General features: G+C 39.2%; 1 protein-coding gene across 5 annotated transcripts in view; it reads right to left on the bottom strand.

Moving 5' to 3' along the window:
• ehbp1 (EH domain binding protein 1) overlaps nucleotides 1–8,845 on the bottom strand; it is a 171,230-nt gene extending 162,385 nt beyond the window's left edge. For 4 of the 5 annotated variants that reach the window (XM_085427306.1, XM_085427307.1, XM_085427308.1 and 1 more), the window contains exons 1-2: nucleotides 8,470–8,845; nucleotides 7,431–7,910 (exon numbers count right to left, since the gene is read on the bottom strand). In XM_085427306.1, the coding sequence (XP_085283432.1) occupies nucleotides 7,431–7,534 (104 nt within the window). In that variant the 5' untranslated portion in view covers nucleotides 7,535–7,910; nucleotides 8,470–8,845. The remainder of the gene's footprint in view (nucleotides 1–7,430; nucleotides 7,911–8,469) is intronic. The other variant, XM_085427305.1, reaches the window with a different exon arrangement.
• Between the last annotated feature and the right edge of the window lie 10,343 nt (nucleotides 8,846–19,188).

Here is a 19,188-nt window from a genome sequence, read left to right as displayed (position 1 = left end):
CTGGTGCCAAAGTTATACTCGGGAATCTGTCAAGGCCTTCAGATTTAAAGAGAATGGAGAGCCACGTCAGACAAGTTGGCAAGAAGAGGTTTCTCTGGCAGAGAAATGAGATGGACGCTCGCCATAATGCACACACGCTCAGCAGAAGACAACATGTCACAGCCTAACGCACGCTGGTCATTTCCACTGAAAAGGTTGGCCATTAGTCAACTGTCAGCCAGATGCTTCAACTGTGGAATTCATTTCTACACTTCACGCATTTCACAACACTCAAGTACATAATAACTGTGTTAAGAACACCACTTCCACTGCATTTCATGCTTACAAAGACACTTCAAATTTAAATTTCTTTTCAGTGCCCACTACCACAAACTGATTCGAACAATAAGAGCCTGATTAATGTATAATAATTATTATTATAATAAAGTATGAACCAAAGGAAAATCCTGAGCACTGGAATAACATTATTGCTTTAACCAGTTTTGTAACGTGTGATTATCCACTTATTAAAAGTGATTGAATTTTACCCTATACCAAGTTCTACCAAATACTAGCCAAGAAAAAAAAATGACGTTTGTGGCTAACACACAGTCAAAGTCAGTTTGCAGATCCCTCAACAACAACAACAACAACAACAACAAAAAGGCTATGAAAATCTCCAAATGCTTTCTTCATCTTGTCATCCAAAGCCCTACCTGAAAAACCACCAACCTGTCAAGCTGTACCAGTTTCTACTGCCTAATTCAGTGACACCGAATTATTGAATTTGATAACTACAAAACATTTTATCACTATTCAGACATTCATGAGACACTTTATGCTGCTGCATCAAGGAAGTGAAGAAAAAGTTATAAGTAGAGCATTTTGTGCCCTAGGGGTCAAACAGCAAGCAATGGATGTTAACCAGCTATATAATGTGTCGCAATCAGCCCAATGGCTGATATAAAGTTAATAGGGAATTTATGCACACACCCATCACTTCTGCTCAAAAATTGTCAACATTAACCAGAAAAAAAAAACCCAAAGATTTCTGTCAAATAAAGGTATCTCATGTTCAGCAATGCCTTGACTGTCTATTCATGCTTGCATAGTCATCTCCACCAAATGCCCAATGAAAGCCAGAAAAACAAAGAATCTATAAAGTGCTTTCTATGATAAATTCTTCTGCTGCTTGGATCTGCAGCAGGACCCCTTGTCTCCCCAAAGCAGATGGGAAAATCCACTTGTCTCTGTGTTTACCTGATAAGAGTGTCTGTGTGTGTTCAAAATGTCTAAATTCCTATAAAAGTGTGGACGTATGCCTTCAGGGTATGTGTGCAGTCTTTGATTGATATGAAGCTTCTTCCTCAGAACTGAACATTCCCTGTTATGTCACGTGGGTGTGAGGGAAGAAGTGATGATTAGCCATGCTTGCATGAGCAAGACAGACCAACCATGTAATCAATAATGTCTCTGTGCTGATTGCAGTGTGCAACTCCCACGTCTTCTGTGTGGGTCTGCAAGATCTACAGTACTCATTCAGGTAATACTTTGTATATTTAGGGTCTGAAATAACACAAACTGGCTGATTAAAAGCTTAAATTTACAGCCAATATGATACCAAGTTTTCTGATAGAAAAGCTGTTAATCTCAGTGGTTTAGAAAAGCACACAGAGGGGCAAATTAATGTCACACTCAATTAATGTGAGATTAACTGTGAGAAAGTGAGAGAGACTGTACAACCTATTATATAGTATAAGGCAAATAATGATCTAACCCACCCAGGTCACATGACCTGATCAGTGAGCGTGTGAAAGTCTCCAAGCTACTCTATGTTGTCACCAGGAGATTACCAAAATTATAGATTATCAGCCGTCAGAGAAATGTCCCAAGCACATATAAGCCTCCAAAAGGCCACAAAACATCTACATTCATAAATATTCACAGACAAAAGCACACAAAAAAAACATGTTAAAAAACATTCTCTAAAAGAATTATAAGTTACAAACTTCCTGCCACTTATTACGCATCATAATTACCTGCTTTGAATGAAAAGCAAGTGATACTAATGTAAATATTTCATCTAAAGACAGAACAGTCTTGCTGCAAGACTGAATGGTGTCTCATTTCCCTGGCAAAGAAAAACAGTGTATTCATTAAATTTTAAATGGTTCGTCAGCATTGATCCTGCAGTCTGAAACGGCTGTGTGAGTGATGTTCTAACTTCCTGAGCTGCAGAAATCAATCAGATAGAGCAACAAGGGCACAGATAAAGGCTTGAAATCACTTTAAAAAAATATAACAACAGGAAAGAAAACTCCATCAATCACATTTCTGCTTACATTAGCAGCAAACTTTCCCACACAGGAAATGATCCAAAAGTGTAAAATGATTGATGTGGTTGGGTTTAACAGGTAGAACGCTTTTTCACAGGCTGTATCACCAATTCAACTGACAAAAGCGGACGACAAATTCGGGCTGTGTAATATATTGATGCTTTAGAACTTACCAACATGATTTCAGAAGACATTTAGAATTTATATCCCTTTCTCAATGTACCTAAAAAGCTCACTTTCCATATTCTCCTTCAGCAAGAAAGGAGACAACACCTGTCCAACAATCAGGAATAACTCATTGAAGGCATTTGTGAACCAAATACTAAAACTACATGTAAGAGTCGACAGTTTGCAAATCTGCAGGATTTGGGAGCCACAGTAAGAAAGAAGGTACCCTGACTCGCACAAAAAAAAATCTGTCTTTCACAGAAAACAGATATTTCTCTTCTCTGCATTTTAACATGTTACTCTGGATGCAAACTAATATGCTAAATAACCAAAGTCAGACAATAAACTTTATAAAAATTCAAGGCAGCAATACTTGAACTCCTCCCATGTTATGAAAGGTTGAATTACTGTTTCTGTCAATGTAGTCTGGGGAAGCATTATGGCTTTACTTCCTTCCCCCATCTGATGGTGGGTAAACCAGTAAAAATAATAAAATGTTCAGTGTGCAAATAAACAGATTATATCTTTACACAGCTAAAGCTGTTTTTAAGCCGACTGTGACCTCACCTGCTGCCTTTGTAGAGGGAAAAAAAGCAGACATGTCAGCATGACTAGTTGAGTGGATGATAAAAACACGTGACAAGAGAATCAATATCCTCAGATGCCCTAAATTCTTACACAATTCTCAAAATATGAAAACATAATAATACATGAAATTAGTGAATAAGACACTAAAATTTAAGCATATGAGTTGATTTAAGTTTATACTGTTTTTCCAACCTATTTAAGAAGAATTTTACTGCAAGATCTGGGTAGCAGAGACTGAACTCCACAAACTAATCTGACCTTAAGTACATTTCAACCACATTTAAATGATATTATGACTATTCTTTCAAATGGATCCTATATACACACATACAATTTTTAAATGGAACTCCATTACATTACACTTAGTTTTGACAAATTTCTGAATGCTGCCTAACTTTTAGTTTTCTTTTTCCCACCTGTTTAACTGGGGTTTTAGCACCTCAGTATCAATCAGTGTTAGGACTGGGCGATATGGCCTAAAATCCATATCACGTTATAATTTGAAGCATGTGCGGTAACGATATATATCACGATATATTCTTTTCTTCTGTATAACGTATTCTACACACTATAAGGCACACTTAAAATCCTTTAATTTTCTCAAAGAAAACAAAGAGAGAATTCAGCATTAATGAATCAATGGTACGGAAGTGGAGGAAGCGCAGTTTTTGGCTTTCCCCATATTCCAAAAGTGCTTCGTCTCTTTGCTATTACTGTCGCCCGGCATAATTTGCAGATGATATTGTTTGCAGCCGCTGCAATGCTTTCGATCAAATCAGTGTGAATAAAAACAGCAACAAAAATGGTAGCTGAATAGGCAGACCCCACCCTCATCAACTTTTGATGCAAACCTAGTCATTTTGTTCTACAAGCAGGCCTGAAATATGACAGAAACCACACAGTTCAGAAAAGACAGTCAAAGGTTACACCTAAGCTTTCAAGGGCAACTAATAAATTATTCACGGGGACCATCCCTATATCACACACATTCTTCCTATTTGCTTTTTGGTTCATATCACTGGTATTTACTGATATTTTAATAAACAAAAAATGTGGTTTATGCCTGAGGAAATTAAACTCCACTCAAAGAGAAACAGAAATTTAAAAATAAATAAATCAGACAATAGAAGTACACTCATTTACATAAAAACTTGGCACAATGAAAAATGTGTACAAACTTTCAGTTAAAACATGTATTCTTTATAAAATTTGAAGATTATTCAAGCTCAACCAAAGATCATGTGACAAGAAGCAGCAAGCAGCCTGAGGCAAAGGAGTTCGACATGAAGGAAAACACGTCCTTGAAGTGACTATTTGAAGTCCAGTTATCAAGATTGTAGAGATTACTCTACTAAGCCTTTGAATATTTGAAATGCTTTTATATTTCACACTAAGCACAAATCACCCACACGTGTACATACAGGCACATGCAGGAGTACTGACACAAAGTAAGCATTCAGCCTTTTTCTTCCTGTTATTGATTACGAAAATTAAAAAGAACTATGGGCTTTTTTTTGGTTCAGTTGGTTTTTGGCTTTGTTTTTTTTTTAAGACGTTATGAACCATTTGAGCTCTGGGGGCTGCTTCTAATATGATTGAAACACCCCACTACAGCCCTGAAGTGACTGCTCACCTGATACATTTAAAAGAGTTTTTCTGGCCACAAGAATGACTGATACACTAATTTGACAAAAACTGGTGCATCTGACACACAATAATGTTTCATATGCCTATATACAAATACAAGAAAGAAACTGGTTGAAAACTGTTTAAGCAGTTTGGTTACAGATTGTGTCTACAATTGTGACTGCTGTAACACAGGAATTTGGGTTCAACTTATCTTCACAGCTTTGAGCAAAATGCAAAAGCACTTGATCTCTAAGGATCAATAAATCACTGCAGTGCTGATTACCTATAGATAAGAACTGTATTATATAACAACAAATGGCTCTGTATACACATTTCTGGCATATCATAAGATGAAAGCACCTCTCAAGACTGCAAAACAAAGTGTACTACTGACACTGAGCTGAGCCCACCCACCCTTTGCTCTGGGAAGAGAGGTACATTTTTGTCATTCCTTTCTCCAACACGTTAACATCTGTCCCAGGTCGAAGCTCTGTGGGGCTGTGTTAGTCACGCCTACGGCACGCTACTTGAGAATCTGTGTCTGCAGGCTACATCTTTACCTTACAAGCCCAAGCTTTTCCCTCGTTACAGGGCACACAGCTGCAGGCATAACTGTAGCACGTATCTACCTATCTCTCCACTTCATCTCCACATCTAAAAGCACAGCTCGTCCGCCTCTTTCATAGATTCAAATATTTCTGGCATACAACCACAAGATGAGCCACTAAACTAAAACTAAACAATATTAACCGATTAAAAACACTGCATGTATGTTACTATTGCAGAGTATGCAAGTGTGCAGATCATTTTTGTCATATTTCTAACAGCGTTCACATCTGACTAAAAGAAGCAGGGATGAGATTCGTGTCACTTAAGGGTATGGATGTCTTAGTATGGTTTTAAAGCCAGGAGGGCAAGGACCTGCCTGCAAAACAGTCTAATTATTAATTCAATAACCAGCATTCTTGCTGTGGTGATGCCAGTATGATTACACACAAGTGAAAATGTTTTTTTGTTTATAGATATGTACAAGTCCTATAAGCCAAGACTTGTGAAAGACACGCCTCAAAAGGCACCCTTTAAAACCTGACACAACAGAAAGTATTACTTCTGGTTAAATTATTCTTCTCATGTAATGACTGATCTATTAAGAACATTGATGGTACATAGAACGAGATGTCTATTACCTTTACATGTAAATTTATAAATTTACACTACCAATTAATATCATTTTAAATCTTTACTGTTCAAACATTATTTTCACTCCTGTGCAGTAAAGCTGGCAACTTCACAAAAGGAAAAGCAGTGCATTTAATTTTAAGAAACTCTGTAATTAATGACTTCTCGTTGGCATCTGTTAATGGCAAAAGCACCTCATCATCCTAAAAAGCAAAAAAAGGCACAAAGGGCTGAAACTCAAATGGTGTAGATCACAGCTTGGCATTTAAAACAGCGGTCCCCAACCCCCGGTCCTCGGACCCGTTCAGGTCCGTGAGTCGTTTGGTACCGGGCCGCAAGAGTTGAGGCTCAGGTGTGAAAAGTATTGTTTTCAGGGTTTTTAATCGGTTTTCAGCGTTATTTTGTTATCGTTTTGATTGTTAACTCTGTTTTCCTGGGTCTTTTCATGTGTGTTATGAATAAATCTTATTTTTTTCGGTACGGGTACTAGTTTTATTTTGTTGTATTTATCCGCGATCCATTAAAGGCCGGTCCGTGAATATATTGTCAGGCATAAACCGGTCGGTGGTGCAAAAAAGGTTGGGGACCGCTGATTTAAAACACCTAATACTGGAGTCCAGACTAAATCTCAACTTATCCTGTTTCTCTCTCAAATGGGAGTAAACACTTGATTTCTGCTACTTTTTAAACCTTTATCAGAGTACGATGATCTGCTACTTAATAACACCTCTGACAAGCAGCTACATGTTTTATCAATCGCTGTGGAAATCATGTACATCACTGTTCTCTGTATGTCTGCAGACTTTCCTAGCTATTTGCTTGGTTTTCTACTTGGGCTGGTTCCCTCTCATCTCTGTACATACATGTGTAAAAACCATAATCAAGAGTTTAAGTCACTTTTAAACTGTCACTTTTAAAGGCTGCAGTCTCCTGTTGATCAATGTGACTTCATGTAAACTTAATCTGACACACAACCTTTTTTAAAAAAGGTTGTGTGTCTGGAGTTCATCAACTTACACTGTTCTTGAGTTGTATTTATGTGACTGTTTACATTAACCATTAGATTTTTCCTGTGAATGAGACTTAACTGGTTATATTAATAATTTGTATATATGGTGAGTTTGGAGGTCAAGCTGAGATTCCCAAAAGCATCCCTAGAGCTGCTAGTGGTTTGCTCAAGAATATCAACAGAGGAGTGAGCGGAGGAAGAGAAGGGGAGTGAAGCCAGCACATCTGGTTGAAGTGAAATCTCTCTACTGCACCAAATCCACATCGATACACAAGAAAAAAAGAAACATTTTAAAAGCCAGCCGGGCTCCTCCCTGCATACAGACATGCCTGTACACCAAGGAGACTGTGAGTGTATGTGTGTGTGAATTATGGCCACCAGGAACAAGCTCGACATTCCAAAACACACACACACACACACACACACACACACACACACACACACACACACACACACAGAGAGAGAGAGAGAGAGCGAGAGAGTGAGAGAGCGAGAGATTTCACTAGGCTTCAATGACAGCAATGTGGTCGCTAAAAACTCACCATTTCTTAGTACATTCCACCATTAGTTCCTGATAGGAAGCCACGAACTGGAATTTAGACGCATGCTTCCCCACACGTTGCAGTCTCTTCCACACCGAGGCCATGTTTCTTTGGGACGCGGGGTAGTTTCTGCGTGCCTATCCCGTCCTGGACTTCCTTCTTTGGGCTTCCCTTCGCACGACTTCACGCTTGTGTTTATCTGAGCATATCCAACCCGCATAGACACATAGTTAATGTTTTACCGGAAGCACTTTAAAAATAATAACAAGAACGACACTAAAAAGAAGAAGAAGATGATAAGGACCGTCTTTAAAAACTGGCGGATAAATCCAAACGTAAGGAGGTGAAATCTCTGCAGCAGGAGACTAGGCTTGATTTGTAGAAACGCATGATGCTAAGGAGAAAAGCACTCCACAATTTCGAAAGGCGTGATGAGTAATCCACTGGGTATAAATATCATTTTTCCATCTGCTGACCTTCCTGCAAAAGAAAGGAGGGGAAAAGACACAGTCGGTAGAGAAACACAGAAAAGCCCGGAGTATCTTTGACTATGTCACAAACCCACTAAACGTTATAGAGATGCAATTTACGTAAAGCAGCTGCTCCGTTATCACTGGCTTAAGCTCTGCAGATGTTACAACAAGACAGTTTATCTGCAGAGCACTTTGTTCATGTATAAGAATGCAGCAGCACTTAATGCTGCCAACACGGCGTGTCGGGGGGGGGGGGGGGGGGGGGGGGGCTATTTGCTAGCATGTTTGATAATAAAATTTGAATTTCTGCAATGAAATAATGAAAGAGAAGCACTGACATCACACTAAAACAAGCTCTTTCAACCACACAGTTAACAAAAGCTGCAACAACATGCACCACCTGAAAATGAGACCCCACTAAAACACGTTTTAAACACGGACAAATTAGTGGAATTCCTCGGGAATCCAGGGAGTAGTCTGCGCCGCTGTCCGCCGCTAACCGGGGTGATTCAGCTTCCAGGCTAACGACTTTACATGTGAAACTCCTGAGGCTGTGTGACACTCACCTTACTGCAGCACCCAGCACATAATGTGTTATCAGCAGAGATGGCGAACTGTCTTAAAAAGAGAACCAAGAAAACAGACGAGTGAGAGTAGCCTGCTTGCTGGCTAATTGCCGCTTTCTCTATGCTGCAGCAACACCAGTCATACAGCTAGCTAGCCCTGCTAGTGACCACGGCTAGTCACCACAACACGGCACGAGCGGAAACCGTAGCCTGGCACTCTGCTCCTCAGGTAAGCGCAACCCCCGGAACTCAAAAACCGGCGTTTATTCACGGCTGTCCCGCAGCTAAACTGAAGCAAAGTGAACCGATCCCTGGCAGCAGGGATCCTCTTAGTTAAGTAGTCCGATAGTTACTGATACTTTGACTGATCTGTTTATCTGAAAAGTGCATAAAGTTAGGCGAGGTCCTAAAAGATTTCCGTTAGAGGAAGCTGCATTTTCAGGATAATTGAAAGGACAAGGATACTCTTCAATGAGTCTATTAATCAATCATTATTACAAGCCAAGGAGACTAAATTATAATAGGAATAAATAAACATAGTATTATTATTATTATTATTATTATTATTATTATTATTATTATTATAATATAAAAAGTTCACTTGGCTGTAAGTCTTTTTTAGTGCAAAAGCTGATCTGATCCCCCACCTCCCCCACAAGTATCCCTTACAATATGAGCATTTAAAAAGATTAAAACTAATAGTGCGTAAAATTCAAACTAAACATTTTGATTGGTTTTAGACATGTAAAAGAAAAAGAAAACACAAATAAGTAACAAAAGAGCATTGTAAACAGATAAACAAGAAAAGGGATACTGAACTGCCATCAACAACATTATGACCGGTCAGTTTACATACTGGAAAAGGAGTAGGGCGAAGAGTAAACTTATGTAATCCTGCCTCTAAACTGTATGGACTGAAAATAAATTGAAATTCAAAACAAATAAGTTTAAAAGATAAGAAAATTACAGACAAATAAAATCAAAACAAGACAAAAAATATAGAATAAGGGTTAAAAAAAATACAGTTATACCGACAATATTTCTTCAGTAATATTTTAATGATATCATTATAAGCTATTCCTCAAACTTGCTTATCAAGTTTTTGCGCAAGGTGTGTTTTATTTTGAAGGTTGATGCCCCTACATCCTGTCTTGGTTCAGGCTGACTTCACTGATCCTCTCCTCTCCATCATTTGCTCTGCCGCTTGGATGACTGAAGGCTGGAGAAACGCCTCCAGACATCAGCCATTGGTGGCATTTTTGTGCCTGTTTACTCATTCATGAGGCATTTCTAGGTTGTTGTTGTTGTTGCTGTTGTTATCGCCCCTGTTAAATCCTACATCCATCAAACACATCCCTTAATCCTTCATAGGATGGGTTTGCTGCTGCTGTCCCCAGACCTCCTCAAGTCACCATCAAGCATCTGGGAAGTCAAATATCTGCAGTTTGCAAAACGATGTGGCATTTAAATGCAGTATACAGTAACACATTCCTCCTTTTTAGTGGGTTTCAGCTATACACATAAAAATAGCTTTTTGCAAAATGGGGAAACAAGTATTTTGTCCCTGTATGTAATAAGTAACATTAAAAACATGTAAGATAAGATAAGATAACCTTTATTAGTCCCACACTTGGGAAATTTGTTTTGTCACAGCAGGAAGTGGACAGTGCAAAAGTTATGAGGCAAAAATTAGAATACAATAAGAATAAATACAGTACACAACTGTACAGAATAGAATAAAATAAAATACTATATATATAGTAGAATAAAATAAAATAAATATACAATAAGATAAAAATAGAATACAAATACAAATACTATATACAACTGAGTAAAAATACAACGATGACAGAAAGGATTATTGCACTTAGTATTATTGCATATGTATGGATGTGTGTGCTTGATCAGTTAAAGTCTTTATTATGGAGTAGTCTACATATATGCATCTTTTGTCTGTATGTATTTTGGGGGGGCCTGTTCTCATTATGCAAAGTCATATATTTTACTGGATCATGATAATTAACATGATAATGTTGCAACAGGTTAGATTTTATATGCTGCTGGGATTATTCTAGATTAGATTATTTCTAATCTGAAATATCCTGAACAAAAACTGGGAGCTGGTTCCACAGGACAGGAGCCTGATGCTCTGCCTCCCATCTACTTTTCCAAACTCTAGCAACCACAAAAAAGCCTACAGTCTGAGAGCAAAGTGCTCTATTGGAATATTATAGTACAATGAATTCTTTAAGTTATGTTATGATGTAGGACTTTTATTCAATGGGGGAGACAATATTAGTTGATAAATTACAGTTTTTGTATCTACAATATACAAGAAAACAGCAGAAACAGAAATCAGCTTAAAAAAGACATAAATAGGGTGCAGCTACATTAAAACCACACTACTTTGTACTACATTGTACAAAAAAGATCCCATTAATGTTTTCATCCAACATCAGTGGTGGTGGGTAGCACCAGAGGGAGCAGTCGTATTTCCCCTCCCCTTGTGGACACATCCCTGCTTGAAAGCCTGGATCTACAGCAGAGCTTCACCCTCAGGTTTGTACTAATGAAGATGAGACCTCCATCTTCTGGAGGAGGAGTTGTCTTTCACATGTTAAGAGGAAATAAAACACCCACTGCCCATCAGAAATCAGTAAACCCTCATCTACACACACACACACACACACACACGCACACCATTGCAAATGCTTCACACACCCCTGTTAACCACAGGCCTGTAAATGCAGAAAGAAGGAGGCCAGCACTGCTGAGGGAAATCCAATATGAGGCAGATTAAATAAATCTCAGAAAAGATATGGGTATAATAACAGGAAATTGATATCTTATCCTTTTAGATGTTGCTCCGGGTTATGAGACACATGTAGGATGGTGGTGCTCTTTATTTTTCTATTTTTCTCTCTGGAGCTGGTTGAATAGTAAAAGTTTGACTCCATACGTAATAGATAAAAAGCTAGTGTAACTGTATTTGTGTTAAACGGTTTATTGATAAATATGCATCAAAGAGACAGTTGATTTTCTTACACTTAACCAACGAACCTAACTGCATGCCTGTGTTCAGTTTGTAGAAGGAAGCCAGATTACTCAGAGAGAACCCACGCTTACACAGGAAAACATGCAAACTCCACACAGAAAGGCACCAACAAGCTGGTCGCGTTGAAACCAACAACTTCTTGCCGAGTGCTGATGATGCTGCAGTTTTTAGTGGACCTTCATTTTTCAGCTCGTAAAACCTGAAAAATAATTTTTCCTGTGACAACACGTTACTCAACCTCTAAATACCTGTTTATGATAATATGCAGGATTGTTTAAAACTCTGAGCACAACAACTGTTTTCTAATTTTGGAAATATAAGCCTCTCTGGATTAGGCTATGATGCAGTATGTTATAAAGTATCACAGTCCCAATGGTTTTCTTTAGTTTCCTGTTAATCCTATAGTTATTTTCTCTGTGTGCCTATCATGTTCTTTAGTGATATTCTGTGTATTTTCCTACTCACTTTACCTGAATTTGATGGAAAATGTCTTGCGGTCGAGGCAGAATGATGTGCAGAAAATCCGATTCTGTTTACTCTAGCCTCTTTAATAACATGACAGTGGATTAAGCCTGCTGTGCTGAAACGACAACATCCTTCTTAAATCTTAAGCGTCCAGTTTAAAACGTTTATTTATTAGCAACTGGGGAATTCAGGGTCTTAGCACAGGAGACAACTTGTGTCAGAAATAGAAGGAGGTTGATCCATGTTGCTGGTAAGTTCTGAAGCGTCTAATGTTTGAACTGAATTAGTCTAAAATGGGAGTGACTGGCCAGATTTTTCCAGGAGGCAAAAGACGATGGAGGGCAGACATGCAGCTGAATGATTTGGTGGGGACAGACCATCTCAGAATGAGCCTACAAGAATAAGAGCAAATAAATCAAACAGAGTGACATTAGCAGAGGCACAGTGATCATCAGAAAGCCCGCTTAGGACAACTAAAAGAGAACAAGTTTGAAGGAAGCTTAAGTTGGCCCTTAAGTACTAGCTATATAACTACAATTTTTTACAGTTAAAAAAAAAGTAAAACATTTTTTTTCCACGTAGACATTTTATCTATTGTAAAGGTGGTTTCTTAAAAAAATGTTTTTGTAATACAATCATAGTTCACAGTTCACCCGTGCGTTTAAAAATATCTGCAGGTTATGGCAGGAAATAGAAAACGCAACATTAACTGCTTTTTTTTTTTTTTTGTAAGACAGTGCGTCACTTTGAACTGTGGAATGATTTGATCTCTTTTCCTTTCATAAAGGATGGTTCAGTGGAGCCTCTGGTAAAGTAGGTCATAAAAGATGTACTGCACCTTTCCTTAGTGTTTGGAGGATTCAGCTACAGACCAGCAGATACCTCCAGGTCACTTCTCTCAGTAGAAAACAGATCCCTCATGTGTTTTGTTCTGTTTTTATGTCCTGCTTTACTTTACTTTTGCCTTTTCAGCTGTGGTTGATGTTTCTTGTCTTCTGTCTTCCTCCTTGTCGTTAGATAGTATATTATTAGTTTGTTTTCCTATTTTTGTTGTTCGTTTGGTGATCTTAAATTGAGCTTACCTTTTGCTTTTGCTGTAATCTTGACATAAAAGCCTTCGCGTCTTTTCCCATCATGATGCAAAACAGTATTTTGGCTCAGCTTTCATTCAGACAAGAATTTGCTAACTGAGAACAATGTGGGGTTTAGGGTCACAGTCGATTTGACAGCAGGGCGTCTGCTGATCCTGCTGCTCTGTGTCGCCTCTTTACATTTGACTCTGACAGATTACAGGGAGCCTCCCTGCATGTGCCAAGGAATGCTCTGATGTGACAAATGACCCGGTGCTAAACGACGCTTTGTGTGTCTGCCCACATGTCAGCGAAGGCCTCATTTCATAAATAACACAGGGGACGGCAGGCCTGCTGAAAGAAAGGGACAGCAGTGAGAGACAGAGGCAAACATCCTTCTCCTAACTTCTTCCTGAAAGCAAAGAAATGCTAATTTGCTTCCCCTGTTGCCAAGTAAAAATTTTCATTTTGGATTTTATGCCATTTTAATCGCTTAATTGTTTTTGAAAAAATACTCAAAATTACACAGTGAACACTATTTCATTTTTTTTAAATGACTATAGCATCTCTAATGCTGCACCACGGGATCGTTTTATGTGCAAATATATTTTTCTCAGCCCAAAAAACACAAAGGGAAGGAGCGAGAGAGCAAAGCGGCATACCCCCAACTGAGATTTGCCCCATTTGGCCATAAATATAATCTGTTTATAGATTATAGCCAGAGGAAATTATGAAACCAAACTAAAGTGAGATATCAGCAGGAAGTCTGATCACTAAGTAATTAATTATAACCAGATTTATTGAAATTGAAAACTGTTGCTTGTGCGGTTATACGACCCTTGATTTGTATGTTTGTTTTGCTCCTCATGCTTTGCCTCTCACCACAGCCTGTATCTCTGCAGCTCTGTCTTTGTAAGCCTTTTTCCCCACACATGGAGTCTAATCAGTAGTAGCAGAGGTTCTTTTGTTATTGTGGGCTCTGTGTTGATTGTGCCAACAGTGGTTCTTTCTTCAGCCAACTGTGCAGGAAGAGTGTAAGTTTCACACCTAACTTCTCTTTCTATTTCTCCATCACCCGTCCACCTACTCGCTCTGTTCCCCCTCTGTGGAGAGCCAACAAAAACACGTCCTCCAGGGTGTAAGTTGGCTCTCTGAGAGCAGAGTCTCTGACTTTCTGTGTTAGACCACTTGAAAAGACCTGTTAACAAAGCAGAGTCCTTTAGATACTAAGCCAAGTGAGTCTGAACCACTTCAGTGGAGCACAGATCGCCAAAAGTGTCACTGTTGACAGCTTAGTGGAGGAAGAAGAAAACAGAAGCTCGAGCCTTTGAGTTTTAGTAGTGTGTGAATGTTTTAACGGCGCCATTCAGGGTTGGGGGGCTTACAGGCATCTATTTATTTCACAGTGATGCACAGCTTAGAGATGATTGGCTGATAAACAGCATTAAGAGTCTGTAGATGTTAAAAAGGCCATAAAGGAGTTAGTTCTCTAACCAGTATGGTAAAGGAAATAAACCAGATTTTATGTCATAAAGTGAAAGTACGAAAGGTGTGTGGTGTTCTTTAATTTTGGAGAAGTGAACTGGTGTCTGGTTAAACATTCTTCAGAAGCCAGCAGGGGGCGACTGCTCTGGTTGCAAAAAGAAGTCGGATTGTAGAAATCTCAAAAATGATGCAATTTTACACAATTTCTCACCTCGGCAAAGACTTTCTCTGTGAGTTTATGGTTTCAACTGGTCATTTGTAGTCTTAGTCTTACAGCATGGTGTTCCTTCTGTAGATTGCAGTCATCCATAAAGAGCCTATCGAGCTGGATATGTTTTACAGCGTGCAGTGTCTGGTTTGCTCGACATGTCCGTATTCTAAACACCATGACAGGGATGGCTAAAATATTGCACTTTAGGCTTCAAATCAGGGTACCACAAACCAGGGTGGCTATTTTTTACCTTTTATATACAGAATATGTTATACAGATCCGCACTTGTGCTTTGCTGTCCTGTGTATCAAACATTCATCATGAGCCAAAAAAGTGAAATTATTCCACTTTGAATGCAAGGAAACACACTGTTATTCTTTTATCTTTTTCATGTTGTCTAGTCAAACACAATCTGACACTAAAGTGAAAAAGTATGGATGATATGGTGGCTTTAGAGAAGTCATTCATGTTGAAATTTCACTATTTTTTAAAGACATCTTGGATCCGTATGTCACACCTCGGATTAAACTGAGCAAAAAAGGTTGTTTTAAGAGTTTAAATCTAGCATGATGGCTGGGCTTTAAGATTACTGATTTCTACTGGATAACTGAATATCATCCCTTTTTAGCTGTATTTCTCAGAAAATCCTAGTGTAGCTCCTTTCAGAATTTGTTAAGCCTTTTCTTTACATGAGATTTGTTTCTGGCAATAACAGCAATATATATAAAAACCTCAGGCTTGTTTTCTAAACTCATACTGTTTTAAAGTCAGGGGTTGTCAGCCACTGATACCTGGACACGATGCCTCTATGTAATTTGGAATTGTGATGAGTTGGGAATGCATCCCATATCTTTCATCAGTCAAGGAAATCTGGAAAAAGCAAATACAAATATAACTGTGTGTAAGTTTGCCAAGGCAACCTGAACCACCATGTTTTCCTCTTTCCACGATCTGGTCTCTCCCTGTGGAGATGTGTGTGATGTGCTTGCAATGCTAGATTGAAATCTGATAGAAACTGTGCCATCCTGACTCATGGCAGAGTGTCTGATCTGTATCTGGTGCTCAGTTACAGGAAGCCTCTGTTTTCAGACGCAGCTGGAAGAAGGGTGTGGCAGTTTCCCCTTTTGGACTGCAGCTATCAAAAGCCACAACTGGGTTAAATCTCATAACAGAATTATGGGAGGTGTTTAACTATTAACTGGACAAAATACAATGTTATATTTGACTCCAGGATATACTGATGTCCTTATTTTACTCTTTCTGATGTTTAGGAGACAAGTTAATTCATTCACTGAGACAATAATTTCTAGGTAAAAGCTACACTTTGAAAAACTACGTACACCCTTTCTGCTTCCATAAGAATTAGGACGGTAAGTACCAGCCAGGTGCTGCTAATCAAATTCACTTGGTTTGTTGTTCATCAGAAAGCATGACCACCTCTATAATGGCAGAGGTTTTAGTAGTTTGTTGGTGTAGATCAAGTGTGTGTTAACACAGAGCTACAATCTTTCCTGCAGTAGATTCACTCCAATGTCATCTCACCCTGGGTAAACACACCTGAATCAAATGTTTAGTTCATTACCAGGCCTCTGGAGAACTTCATGGCATGTTGAGGAGGTAATTTAACCATTTGAATCAGCTGTGTTGGATCAAGGAAACATCTAAAACCTGTAGGACGCCGGCCCTCGAGGCCTGGAGTTCGACACCTGTGGTTTAGTTAATTGAACCTTTCTTTCTATTGGAGGCTACTGGTCAAATGTCCAAGAACCTGTTTCACACCCCCAAACATTTAGCTTTAGGATATGAATTTAAGCAGCACAGCATGTTCTGTAAGAAAAACATTTTTTTTAAAGGTACCGTTTGACATCGAAACAGAAATCAGAGAGCAAAATGCAGCCACAAGGGAAACGTAAATCATGAAGTTATGCCAATTCAGTCTGCTGTCTGTGGGCTGCCAAAATGAGAGCTGAAGGCAACAAAGCGTATTAAAATGCAAGTTGTTACAAAATACTTCATCAGTGAGTAACCCCTGGGATGAATATAAAGTCTCAAGTTGATTATGTTTAACAGTGTAAGAGTAGCGCAGAGGGTGGATAGCATTTTAATGTTCACATTACTGCTTCTGAGACAGCACATCTATTCATTTATGGACACATTAAACTCAATCACATCTTTGTCACAGTGTCACAGCAGTTCAGTCAAAGCACCTTGCTCTGCTAACGCTCTCAAATTAGAATTAAATTAATCTGTTTTTGCTGAGCAATGAGGTTCCCGCGACAGCAAATTACCCATTTACACTCATCTGAGCACTTATCAGATCTGTGTGAAACCCACACTGAACCAGGAAGAGCCTGGACTGTGCACAGACTGCACAATGATCTCTAGTTTGAAGAATCACTTCTCCTCTGGAGAAACATGGTGCTCATTACATAGGGCCTGCTCGCTGCTGATAGCGAAAGCCAATACATCACATTGCCATTTTATTCTGACTGTGAGAGCTCCACGGAGCGGGGCGACACAGTGGATGGCAATGCTGCACAATGGCTACAAAATAAATGTTTACTCAAGCTGTCATATTTTGAAATCCCATCATCTGCTGAGGGCAGCAGCTCTGAATTATTTCGGTGACCTGCACTGAGGAGTTCAATGCCCTCATTTGTATTCAAAAGCAGAACTGAGAAAAATCCATTCTGAGTCGGCAAAAACAGCTTAAAGCACATGATTGCCATGCATTTGTTTATTGGGGTGCAAAGTACAGGCATAAAGCAACATACAGGGGCTCAAACAGATTAATGCAACTGTTTCTTTTAGCTTAAGGATGTTCTTTTATTAAGCAGTAAATCTGGAGCATTTCAGACTGAAAAATTCAGCCCTTCTAATCATGTTTCTGCTGTTAAGAAATGAAAGCCATTTACTTTCCTCTGTGAATCACTTAGGGGCATGAGACTGGTGAGAGAAGTGGCTCAAATATAGACGTATGAAAGCACAGCAGCACCCATGTTCTGTTAACCTCCACTGCTGCAGAAGAAGAAAGGGACAGAAAAGGGAGCAACCCAGAAAGTGGGCTGTGAATCAGCCCACTGCTGCGAGATCATTAGCGAACAAGTGCCATGCCAGTATCAGCTCACTGAATGAACAGTGACAGTGGAGCAGACAAGTCACTCTCTAGTTACTCTCCCCAAGAGAGCCCTTCACTTCCATTCACACAACCTGAACAAAGGCGGCTAAATTAGTCCCTGGACAACTGTCTTGGGGCTTTTTTTGGGGGGGGAGCCCGCTCAGGCGGACTGAGTGCAGAATGACTTCCTTGTGAGCTCTACCACCGGCCTAGATTAGACATTTCCGCCTGCCTTTTTAATCACTTGTTAATTAGCAGCACGGCGACTGGATGAAGTCATTAAGGGGTTCACTGGCAGAAGTAATTAATCAACACCTCAGAGCTTGTTTAATATGCTGAAATCAATACAGCCATTGTTTCTCTTCGGGGTCTTTTATTGAATTTCCTTCTTTCAAGGCCCAGGTGAGCTGATTCAATACTTGCAATTTCACTTGTACTTTTTAATGTGATCAGTTTCAAAAGCTTGTTTCTCTGTTGGTCTCTTTGCTCCAGACTGAGATATCACAACTCCATGCCATCACTTTTGATGTTTTTCTCCCTTTCTGGTCAGTTTTCACATTATATTGATTTCTTTGTGGCAGTTGGCATTTGTTCTCTTATGACCAGTCACACACATAGACAGGTCTGCTGGCAGCATGACGGCATATTCAAGGAAGAAAGCTTATTAAAAACATTGCTTTTGTCAGTAATGCTGTAAAAAAACCTGTGAATATAAAGTGTAATTGAAGTCCATCCATCCACTTTCTCCTGTTTATTCAGGTCCTGGTTGCAGTTTAAACAGAGACAATACCTGCTGCTCATCTGTGTGGTGTTCCCAAACCAGCTGAGGGACATAATCTCTCCAGTGTGTCCTGGGTCTATCCTGGGGCTTTCTCCTGGTAGGAGACGTAGCAGACCTTTCAGTATTCTGCATATCACAGAAATGGCAGGATGTGAGTTGATATCTACTAAAGAACAAATATAAAAACTCTTTATATATGCAAGCAGGGTGAGCCTCTTTGCAAATTTTAGGCCATTACGTAAACAGCTTATGCTATACTTCAGGATTGTTTATTAAGGTTTGGAGAAAACAAAATAGTTTTAAAATTGTTTAAAACAATCATGGAATAATATTGTTTCTAGGAATCTATATTTGTTTTTGAGCGATTGCCCATCATGATGTGGATAAATAAAGTATTTCTGTTTGGACTGAACCTCCGCTGTGGCTGTGGTCCCTCCTTGGCAGGGGGGGAAAAGCAGGGGAGTGACTTTATATGTTATATCCAGGTTTCCTCTAGGCTGGGGCGTAACATTGGCACAACATTTAGTAGAGATG

Source organism: Rhamphochromis longiceps, linkage group LG13 (genome assembly GCF_057381845.1).
Source record: "Rhamphochromis longiceps isolate RC_006_pf linkage group LG13, R_longiceps_female_GT1.1, whole genome shotgun sequence".
NCBI classification, from domain to species: domain Eukaryota; kingdom Metazoa; phylum Chordata; class Actinopteri; order Cichliformes; family Cichlidae; genus Rhamphochromis; species Rhamphochromis longiceps.
The sequence above is the reverse complement of the archived record's forward strand: the minus strand, read 5'-3'. Positions and strand labels throughout refer to the sequence as shown.